General features: G+C 33.1%; 1 protein-coding gene across 2 annotated transcripts in view; it reads left to right on the top strand.

Moving 5' to 3' along the window:
* The window catches only part of LOC143234814 (sushi, von Willebrand factor type A, EGF and pentraxin domain-containing protein 1-like), a 91,499-nt gene that overhangs the window by 73,755 nt on the left and 5,386 nt on the right, over window positions 1-12,358 (top strand). For both annotated transcript variants that reach the window (XR_013018811.1, XM_076472455.1), the window contains exons 29-33: window positions 1,625-1,810; window positions 2,984-3,169; window positions 5,373-5,558; window positions 8,473-8,658; window positions 10,929-11,117. Coding sequence is in view for 1 of the 2 variants with exons in the window: in XM_076472455.1 (XP_076328570.1) it covers window positions 1,625-1,810; window positions 2,984-3,169; window positions 5,373-5,558; window positions 8,473-8,658; window positions 10,929-11,117 (933 nt within the window). In the remaining variant the exon portion in view is untranslated. The remainder of the gene's footprint in view (window positions 1-1,624; window positions 1,811-2,983; window positions 3,170-5,372; window positions 5,559-8,472; window positions 8,659-10,928; window positions 11,118-12,358) is intronic.

The following is a 12,358-nucleotide window of genomic DNA, read 5'->3' as shown; positions in this document are numbered from 1 at the left end:
AGCAGAATCATAATAAACAACACTAACTACTCAGCCAAGGAGAATCATAATGAATAACACTAACTACTCAGCCAAGCAGAATCATAATGAATAACACTAACAACTCAGCCAAGCAGAATCATAATGAACAACACTAACTAATCAGACAAGCAGAATCATAATAAACAACACTAACTACTCAGCCAAGCAGAATCATAATAGACAACACTAACTACTCAGCCAAGCAGAACCATAATGAATAACACTAACTACTCAGCCAAGCAGAATCATAATGAATAACACTAACTACATGGCGAAGCAGAATCATAATGAATAACACTAACTACTCAGCCAAGCAGAATCATAATGAATTACACTAACTACTCAGCCAAGGAGAATCATAATGAATAACACTAACTACTCAGCCAAGCAGAATCATAATGAATAACACTAACTAATCACTCAAGCAGAATCATAATGAATAACACTAACTAATCAGCCAAGCAGAATCATAATGAACAACATTAACTACTCAGCCAAGCAGAATCATCATGAATAACACTAACCACTCAGCCAAGCAGAATCATAATGAACAACACTAACTACTCACCCAAGCAGAATCATAATGAATAACACTAACTACTCAGCCAAGAAGAATCATAATGAACAATACTAACTACTCAGCCAAGTAGAATCATAATGAACAACACTAACTACTCAGCCAAGCAGAATCATAATGAACAACACTAACTACTCAGCCAAACAGAATCATAATGATCAACACTAACTACTCTGCCAAGCAGAATCATAATGAACAATACTAACTACTCAGCCAAGCTCTTTTATTCTGATATATATTATTCAATGTTATGTTTCTTTTCTTCAGACAGAATGGTTTTGGAAAAACCTAGTCCTCAGTTTGAAACTTCTGATATCACCAGTTTTCAAACCTCTGTCATGATCAATACAAGTATCTACTGTTTGTAGCGCTGGCTCAAAGTTTAGCTGTACAACATGAAATAATGTGTACAGCCCAAATCCTGACTGCAAATGTAACTTTAACATCACTGAACACATTGGAAGATTTTATATAACAGCTTTCTAGGATCAACACTAAAGGTTCAAGGAACATAAACACTAAAGGTTCAGGGAACATAAACACTAAAGGTTCAGAGAACATAAACACTAAAGTCCAAGGAACATAAACATTAAAGGTTCAAAGAACAGAAACGCTAAAGGTTCAGAGAATATAAACGCTAAAGGTTCAAAGAATATAAACACTAAAGGTTCAAAGAACACAAACACTAAAGGTTCAAAGAACATAAACAATGGTTGAAGCAGTTATTTGTACCTTTTGTTGATAAGTACAAAGCATCTTAAATATCTATTTATGTTCTGCCACCTTGTGTATATAAACTCGATTTTTATCATCACAAATCTACATACCTTCCACTGGGAGGGTCAGTAAGGGTTTAATGAATACTTTGAAAACTTTCATTAATAACACACCTAAATAGCTTGTGAACCAACCAGTATCTCATGTTATAAATAACGAATATTCTTTCTCTGACCCTCATGTTATAAACTTTTGTAAACATGTGGATGTGACCTTTGTTTCTTAACACGTGATATATTCTGTTTTCAGTTCAACAGACCAACTGTCCAACAATCACTGCTCCTGAAAATGGAGAAATAGCAGGAATGTGTTCATCTGCAGTGACAGGAGATCGATGTACATTCTCCTGTGAAGGAGAGTACCAACTGGTAGGAGTCTCGGATTTGACCTGTTTGGACACCGGAAGTTGGTCTGGAGAAAGTCCATCGTGTGAACGTAAGTCATGTTATTCACACCTTCAGTAACTTCTTTGCCACATTATTTCTATATTATGTTCATATCAACTTAAAGCAGACACAAATGACAACATATCCAAAATTATTCTGTCTAAAGACGTATTAATTCAATGTCATGAATTTACCAATGAGTATTAAATTAGCAGCTATCGTCAAAATATATTATGTAATATAGTCTATATCATCAGAACAATCAAATCATGTTCATTATAACAAGAATAAACAAATTTGTTACACTAATGTTATCTGAAACTGGACACAAAATAACAAACTAAAATGTTATAAGATTCAAACATATATAAGTCATTTTCTATCTAAATTAAGTTGCTTTTACATATCCAACAATCTGTTTATGGTGTCAGTAAATACATTTTGGGGCTTGACTTTCCTAAAAATTTCATCTAAACAAAGTTACTTTTAGAGAGAATTGTAGGTTGAAATAAAAATAAGATTATGAATATGAATGTATCTGTATCATATGATAAATCATATTCGGTAAACATTAGTCTCTTAACAATCTAATCTCATCCTTTTGTGGAACTAGTTTGTGTGCATGTGACTTGTGTCATTTTTTCACAGGGATATATTTTATGATTATTATGTGTATAGTTGTGTGACACGTGGACAGTTTTTACACTGTTCTTATTGCTCATATATTCTCAACTTTTGCAGACACTAAACTTTTATTAACACTTCTGGTTTACGACCTGTATCAAGTCCCTCTCTGGTGATAGTACAAGTGTCCCAAGTTAATCCATGCTCCTGTGCTTTCTAAATACCATTAAGTGCAAGAAATACACCTGCTTTGGAAGTTCTAAATCTCTGACATTAATAATTAAGTACCTTGTGTCAAAATGGGCTGTTAGATGTTTTTGACAAAAGCAGGAAGTCTTCAGTAGCATTACACTAGCTATGGTATGCCAATTAGTGTCAAATCAGACTTATGATAAACGCAACTGTCTCATTAGTTCATATCGGCTGTAGTCGTCCACATTCTTACTAATTTCCAAATTTAACATAATTTCAATAAAACACTTTTCAAACATCTTAAACATTATAGAAGTATAATTATGAGAATATATGAAAAGAAATATCTTCCATTATTCTTGGACAATTTCTAAATATTTACACTCTATTACTGTTTTATTTTCAGTTCAACAGTCCTACTGTCCAACAATCACTGCTCCTGAAAATGGAGAAATAGCAGGATCATGTTCATCTGCAGTGACAGGAGATCGATGTGCTTTCTCCTGTGTAGGAAACTACCAACTGGTAGGACTTTCGGATTTGACATGCTTGGACACTGGAAATTGGTCTGGAGAAAGTCCATCATGTGAACGTAAGTTATGTTTTTCATTTCTTCAGAGACTCTGTTGCTACATGATTCCTATACTATGTTTGTTTCAATTTAAATAGAAACGAATGGCAACATATATCCAAAGCTGTTGTTTTTAAGTCAGTATAATTAGTCGTGGGTTTACCAATGTGTATTACACTGCTAGACATTTTCATGGTACAGTATAATGTTTTATATGTGGATAAATCAACTAAATATTTCCAGCTGAACAAGCGTGATCTCATTTATTAGGAAAATATAAAAAACAACAAACTAAAACAATGTAAATATCAAATGTATTTAAGACAATTTCTACCTAATTCAGAATATTTGAAAAATCTGTTTATAAATTTGGTAAGTTTATTTTGTGAATTGTCAAAAAGCAAAAACTAAAATCAAGAACAAAATATGAAATAAAGATTCAACAATCTGTTTTTGTCTCTTTTTTTCCTAGAGTTTCACTCAAGCAAGGATATCGTAAAAAAGAACTATAAATCTAACAAAACATTAATACTGTGGATTTATTTTTACATCTATATCTATATTTATCTGTGTCAAATGAACATAACGTCTCAAAAAATGGTTTCTTAATAATTCGATAACAAATGATTATTTTGGGGAAGCATCTTGTGTCCAAGTGACTTGTTTCACTTTTCTACAGAGATATATTTCTTCATTAACTATTGAGTTCTAATATTCTCACCTGTTATAAGAAGCTACACTTTCCTTAACAATCCCAGAATATCACCTGTTATAAGAAACTACACTTTCCTTAACAATCCCAGAATATCACCTGTTATAAGAAACTACACTTTCCTTAACAATCCCAGAATATCACCTGTTATAAGAAGCTACACTTTCCTTAACAATCCCAGAATATCACCTGTTATAAGAAGCTACACTTCCTTTAACAATCCCAGAATATCACCTGTTATAAGAAGCTACACTTCCCTTAACAATCCCAGAATATCACCTGTTATAGAGACACTTCCTTAACAATCCCAGAATATCACCTGTTATAAGAAACTACACTTTCCTTAACAATCCCAGAATATCACCTGTTATAAGAAGCTACACTTTCTTTTTCTTAACAATGCCAGAATATCACCTGTTATAAAAAGCTACACTTTCTTTAACAATCCCAGAATATCACCTGTTATAAGAAGCTACACTTTTCTTAACAATCCCAGAATATCACCTGTTATAAGAAGCTACACTTTCCTTAACAATCCCAGAATATCACCTGTTATAAAAAGCTAAACTTTCTTTAACAATCCCAGAATATCACCTGTTATAAGAAGCTACACTTTCTTAACAATCCCAGAATATCACCTGTTATAAGAAGCTACACTTTTCTTAACAATCCCAGAATATCACCTGTTATAAGAAGCTACACTTTTCTTAACAATCCCAGAATATCACCTGTTATAAGAAGCTACACTTTCTTTAACAATCCCAGAATATCACCTGTTATAAGAAGCTACACTTTTCTTAACAATCCCAGAATATCACCTGTTATAAGAAACTACACTTTCCTTAACAATCCCAGAATATCACTTGTTATAAGAAGCTACACTTTCCTTAACAATGCCAGAATATCACCTGTTATAAAAAGCTAAACTTTCTTTAACAATCCCAGAATATCACCTGTTATAAGAAGCTACACTTTTCTTAACAATCCCAGAATATCACCTGTTATAAGAAGCTACACTTTTCTTAACAATCCCAGAATATCACCTGTTGCAAGTCTATTTTTTTGTTTGGTTCTGGCTTCCCATTTTAATCTGTATTCCTTTGCTTTGTAATGCCACTAAATACAAATTACATCTCCTCCTCAGAAAGTGTAAATCCTCGACATGGATACAGCTTCATGATATTAATGTTTTATATTGGAGATGCTTTTTATATTCCATTTTCAAAAGTTATCACTTGTAGGTGTTATCATTTTAAGTACAAATAATGTGAAAATGTAACTATGATACATTCTGTTTCTTAGTGAGTTTATGTTGGCTTTTGGCTGGCTCAAGTGACTAACTGACTTGCATGTTTGAAATATGACATTTGGAAGTATCTGTATAATAATAATGATAATTTTCACTGTATCTTAGAGAAATACAATTGGATACAAATATAGATACAAAATCTGTAACCACTATTATTAAACCAAACTTTAAATATTTCCACCCTGTCACTGTTATGTCTTCAGTTCAACAGTCCAACTGTCCAACAATCACTGCTCCTGAAAATGGAGAAATAGCAGGAATATGTTCATCTGCAGTGACAGGAGATCGTTGTACATTCTTCTGTATAGGAGAATACCAAGTAGTGGGAGTTTCAGATTTGACCTGTTTAGACACCGGAATTTGGTCTGGAGAAATTCCAACATGTGAACGTAAGTTATGGTTTTCACATTTGTGGTGAACACTTTGTAGTTACAGACCAAATGCTTCAGTGCATAGACTTGAATAAATATAAGAACTTGTCTCCCGTGACTGGAGACAGGTGTATGTTCTCCTGTCTAGAAGAGTACCAACTAGTACTCAGAATTGGTACGTCTGGAGTCTTGCAGTTGGTCTGCAACTACCCCTACTTGTCACAGTAAGAATTGGTTTTATTCATGTTGTAACTGTACATCTTTCCTATAACAACACATTGATATAAGGTTAATAGATTGGCTAATCTTGGAGAAAACATGTATAACACATACAGAACTTTTCATAAATATTTAGAAATTTCTTACCAACATCACTGACCTGCCCTGATGGACATTTTGTATTTTTTGAGGGGCTCCTTACTTAAATATTACTTGAAACGTATGTTGATTATTTTCAATTCAACTAGAACTTAAACTAGAAATCTTTCTTATTCTACTGATTTCACAAATTCTGGTTTATTCGTATTCTTTAGTTTCACCTTTATCTACAATATTTCTATTCTGGTTTATTAGTATTCTTTAGTTTCACCTTTACCTACAATGTTTCTATTCTGGTTTATTAGTATTCTTTAGTTTCACCTTTACCTACAATGTTTCTATTCTGGTTCATTAGTATTCTTTAGTTTCACCTTTACCTACAATATTTCTATTCTGGTTTATTAGCATTCTTTAGTTTCACCTTTACCTACAATGTTTCTATTCTGGTTTATTAGTATTCTTTAGTTTCACCTTTACCTACAATGTTTCTATTCTGGTTTATTAGTATTCTTTAGTTTCACCTTTACCTACAATGTTTCTATTCTGGTTTATTAGTATTCTTTAGTTTCACCTTTACCTACAATGTTTCTATTCTGGTTTATTAGTATTCTTTAGTTTCACCTTTACCTACAATGTTTCTATTCTGGTTTATTAGTATTCTTTAGTTTCACCTTTACCTACAATGTTTCTATTCTGGTTTATTAGTATTCTTTAGTTTCACCTTTACCTACAATATTTCTATTCTGGTTTATTAGTATTCTTTAGTTTCACCTTTACCTACAATGTTTCTATTCTGGTTTATTAGTATTCTTTAGTTTCACCTTTACCTACAATGTTTCTATTCTGGTTTATTAGTATTCTTTAGTTTCACCTTTACCTACAATGTTTCTATTCTGGTTTATTAGTATTCTTTAGTTTCACCTTTACCTACAATGTTCATATTCTGGTTTATTAGTGTTCTTTAGTTTCACCTTTACCTACAATGTTTCTATTCTGGTTTATTAGTATTCTTTAGTTTCACCTTTATCTACAATGTTTATATTCTGGTTTATTAGTATTCTTTAGTTTCACCTTTACGTTCCTTTATATTGGTAAAAACTAAACTAACAAACACAACACCAACATAATTTATAAAATACAATGCACAACTGCCACGACTTCTATACTGAGGAAAGAAATAAGCAGAAAAATGGAAACTAAATTCAAAGAACAAAAACAAACAAACCACCATCACATTTGTTTGTTTGTTTTGAATTTCGCACAAAGCTACTCGAGGGCTATCTGTGCTAGCCATCCCTAATTTAGCAGTATAAGACTAGATGGAAGGCAGCTAGTCATCACCACCAACCGCCAACTCTTGGGCTACTCTTTTACTAACGAATAGTGGGATTGACCGTCACATTATAACACCCTCACGGCTGAAAGGGCGAGCATGTTTGGCGTGACGGGGATGCGAACCCGCGACTCTCAGATTACGAGTCGCACGCCTTAACACGCTTGGCCATGCCGGGCCTTTCCACCATCACACATTTTTGAACACTTCAAATCAAATAAACAAACATAACCATAGAAAACACCCAGATACGTTTTGTTTGTTTGTTTTTTAATTTTGCGCAAAGCTACTCGAGGGCTATCTGTGCTAGCCATCCCTAATTTAGCAGTATAAGACTAGAGGGAAGGCAGCTAGTCATCACCATCCACCGCCAACTCTTCAGGTACTCTTTTACTAACGAATAATGAGATTGACCGTCACATTATAACGCCCCCACGGCCTAAAAGGCGAGCATGTTTGTGTGACAGGGATGCAAAACCGCGACCCTCAGGTTACGAGTCGCACGCTTTAACCCACCTGGCCATGCCGGGCCCCACCCAGATACTAAATAAGGAAACAAATATTAAAAAACAAAAAAACACAAAAATCAAAGAAGTCCTACTCACACAGCAACTAAAACCAATATAAAGGAACACCTTTATACCTATACTAATTAATAACCTAACATCCAACTGGAACGCCCCCTGCAATCCCTACTCGTTTATACTCTTGTCCCTAAGACGGGTCCGGTAGCGGTCACTTGCAAACTCTGTTTGTTATCCTGAAGATGACCTAGGACGTTCGAAACGTTGTTCTCCCCTTAGCAATAAGTGTTAATACCCGTACCAGCCGTTCTGAGATACATTTTGATTTCAAGTGGGTTTCTCGTCATAAAGAATTTCCTTTTTCTAGTCTAATATATATGTAAAAACAGCTGGTTTGGGTTGAGAACATTTTTTGTGTAGAGGGGCGAACAACGTTTTGACCTTCTTCGGTCATCGTCAGGTTCTCTTCAAGTGGGTTTTCTCGTCATCACTGATTATTATTTCTTCTAGGCTATCACTTCAAGTTCAGAAAAGACTAGTACAAAGAGCACTCGAATATCATTTTGTGAACTTCATGACATAAACATATTATGATGAATTACATTTGATAAAAGCTTGTACTATATGATAAATAATATATTGTAAAGTGTTTTGTTAAACATTAGTTCTGTTCTGTACACGATGTATCCAGTTTTCTATTGTTAGTATTTTCCAGTCAAGTTCAGACGTTGTCACATTGTTTCATATGTAACTTTAGTTCAACAATCCTATTGTCCAACACTCTCTGCTCCAGAAAATGGAGAAATAGCAGGGAATTGTTCATCGTCAGTGACAGGAGATAAATGTACATTCTCCTGTATTGGAGACTACCAACTAGTAGGAACTTCAGAACTAATATGTTTGGACACGGGAAGATGGTCTTCAGAAATTCCAGCGTGTGGATGTAAGTTTTTGTTGTAATTCGGAAATCAAACTACATTTAGTTTCCTGTTGTACTATACTGAAAATGCATTATGCTTGCTATGTTATAACTAGCTATTTCATTTGGTTACACTTGCTAATACACACAAAGAATCCCATGTTGTCAGCTTTAGGTGCTTTGACAGATACGTAGTTTTAAAACATCTGTCCTGTCACTGTTTAACTCATTAACATTGTAAAATTTTGTTGTTTTTTGCTGTGTCGATAATAGAGGTTTAATTGAATGGTCAGTAAATATTGTCGTGTTTCACAAGACAATATAACTCGACTTTTCAGTCAAATCATTTAATTATACAGAATAAGGTTATTATGTTGATTTTCATTTCTCTATTGGCAACAGTCGTATTATAAATATGGCCTTTCCTTTATGTTAAGTGTCGTTATAAACATGGTCTTTCCTTTATGTTAAGTGTCGTTATAAATATGGTCTTTCCTTTATGTTAAGTGTCGTTATAAATATAGTCTTTCCTTTATGTTAAGTGTCGTTATAAATATAGTCTTTCCTTTATGTTAAGTGTCGTTATAAATATGGCCTTTCCTTTATGTTAAGTGTCATTATAAATATGACCTTATGTTAAATAAATAGTCTTTCCTTTATGTTAAGTGTCGTTATAAATATGGCTTTCCTTTATGTTAAGTGTCATTATAAATATGACCCTTTATGTTAAGTGTCATTATAAATATAGTCTTTATGTTAAGTGTCATTATAAATATGACCTGTTAAGTGTCGTTATAAATATGGTCTTTCCTTTATGTTAAGTGTCGTTATAAATATGGTCTTTCCTTTATGTTAAGTGTCCTTTCCTTTATGTTAAGTGTCGTTATAAATATGGTCTTTCCTTTATGTTAAGTGTCGTTATAAATATGGTCTTTCCTTTATGTTAAGTGTCGTTATAAATATGGTCTTTCCTTTATGTTAAGTGTCGTTATAAATATGGTCTTTCCTTTATGTTAAGTGTCGTTATAAATATGACCTTTCCTTTATGTTAAATGTCGTTATAAATATGGTCTTTCCTTTATGTTAAGTGTCGTTATAAATAGTCTTTCCTTTATGTTAAGTGTCGTTATAAATATGACCTTTCCTTTATGTTAAGTGTCGTTATAAATATGGCCTTTCCTTTATGTTAAATGTCGTTATAAATATGACTTTTCCTTTATGTTAAGTGTCGTTATAAATATGGTCTTTCCTTTATGTTAAGTGTCGTTATAAATATGGTCTTTCCTTTATGTTAAGTGTCGTTATAAATATGACCTTTCCTTTATGTTAAGTGTCGTTATAAATATGGCCTTTCCTTTATGTTAAGTGTCGTTATAAATATGGCCTTTCCTTTATGTTAAGTATCATTATAAATATGACCTTTCATTTATGTTAAGTGTCGTTATAAATATGGTCTTTCCTTTATGTTAAGTGTCGTTATAAATATGGCCTTTCCTTTATGTTAAGTGTCGTTATAAATATGGCCTTGCCTTTATGTTAAGTGTCATTATAAATATGACCTTTCCTTTATGTTAAGTGTCGTTATAAATATAGTCTTTCCTTTATGTTAAGTGTCGTTATAAATATGGCCTTTCCTTTATGTTAAATGTCGTTATAAATATGACCTTTCCTTTATGTTAAGTGTCGTTATAAATATGGTCTTTCCTTTATGTTAGCAGCTGTTTGGAATATGTTAACTTGCTCATGTTGTATTATTTTAGTTTTTAGTTATTTATTATACCAGAATTTTACTTTCTTTAAATCGATTGTTATTTGTTTGTTGTACATCATGTCGTGAGGGTTACTATGAGTGTTTGAGATTATGTTTTCTGATAGATATCTTTAAGATATGAGTGTCGTGGAAATTAAACACTTTTTACTAATAATTATAGTTCTGAGGCCACTCGTCCATCAACTCTATTTCGTTATGCACAGCACGTGCTGCATTATAACAAAATAGATGTAACTTTATGTAGTTCTTGTCAACTACATACTGGCACTTTTCTGTTAAATAATGTTGTTACAAAACAATACTGATTGTTTAAACGTTACTTTTGTTTTATCTGTTATGGTTTGTACAAGAATAAAAGTGTATAATAATAATATTTTATACCTTTAAAGGCTAGTATGTAACAATGTACAGGTTTGTAAATGTTATTGTTGTATAATCACATATGTCCATCAAAGACAACGTAACGTTTAAATTCTAGAAGTCAGAAGTAAACATTTGAACATATTATATATTTGTGATACAGCGCTGGTAAAAACAACATGTCCAGACTTGTCACCACCTCCGAATGGTTTGACAAACGGTTCCTGTTCTGCTGCTATTACTGGAGATACGTGTATGTTCTCTTGTGAAACAAGCTTTCAACTTAAAGGTACTAAAGTGGTCACTTGTTTGGAAGGAGGTGCTTGGACAGATGAAATTCCAGTGTGTGAATGTAAGTGACGAGTGGTTTCATATTCTATAATATTTATGTTTTTCTTGTTCTAGTCAAGGTAATAGGTCTGACGGGGTGCTCTACTTGTAATCTTTGGGTCTCTGGTTCGAACCTTATCATCAAACATGTCACCCTCAGTCTAAATAAATATATGTTATTTGTTTAAATGTAGGATTTGGCTAAAAAACAGAGTACAAAGCCTTGCAAAGAAGTCCAGTGTTTTCTCCCAGCAATGTTTTAGGGTTATTATTCGCCACAAAACCCTTGGCTGATATATTTTAACCTGAAAGAGAAGGTATTAACATTGACAGTTATGGTGTGAGTGACTTTTCCAATGTGACTAAGCATAATTATAATGAATTATAACTGTCATAATGCACTAATGTTAGGCCTATTACATTTTTAAACAATTATAATGAATTATACCTGTCATAATGCACTAATGTTAGGCCTATTACATTTGTAAACAATTATAATGAATTATACCTGTCATAATACATTAATGTTAGGCCTATTACATTTGTAAACAATTATAATGAATTATACCTGTCATAATACATTAATGTTAGGCCTATTACATTTGTAAACAATTACAATGAATTATGCCTGTCATAATACATTAATGTTAGGCCTATTACATTTGTAAACAATTATAATGAATTATACCTGTCATAATACATTAATGGTAGGCCTATTACATTTGTAAACACTATATTCTTAATCTAGTTCCTTAGAAATTTCCAAGAGCTTGAAGAATGGATAATAATTGTGTTTTATCCACACTTGAAGAATGGATAATAATAGTGTTTTATCCACACTATCTTTGCATATCCATTGCTTTCAAAGCATTTCATTCAACCTAGAGCTCGCCTGACCAGCTTGAACACAATAGTTTTGTTTTTTTGTTGTTGTTTTTTTAATTTCGCACAAAGCTACTCGAGGGCTATCTGTGCTAGCCGTCCCTAATTTAACAGTGTAAGACTAGAGGGAAGGCAAGTAGTCATCACCACCCACTGCCAACTCTTGAGCTACTCTCTTATCAACGAATAGTGGGATTAACCGTCACTTTATAACGCTCCCACGGCTGAAAGGGCGAGCATGTTTGATGCGACGAGGATGCGAACCCGCGACCCTCAGATTACGAGTCGCATGCCTTAACATGCTTGGCCATGCCGGGCCACGAACACAATAGTTGTGAAACACTATCAGTAACAACCGTGATAGTAATGCAGCAAGAAAAC

The sequence above is a fragment of the Tachypleus tridentatus genome, chromosome 12 (assembly GCF_004210375.1).
Source record: "Tachypleus tridentatus isolate NWPU-2018 chromosome 12, ASM421037v1, whole genome shotgun sequence".
Lineage (NCBI taxonomy): Eukaryota > Metazoa > Arthropoda > Merostomata > Xiphosura > Limulidae > Tachypleus > Tachypleus tridentatus.
This window is presented reverse-complemented; position numbering and strand designations above follow the sequence as displayed.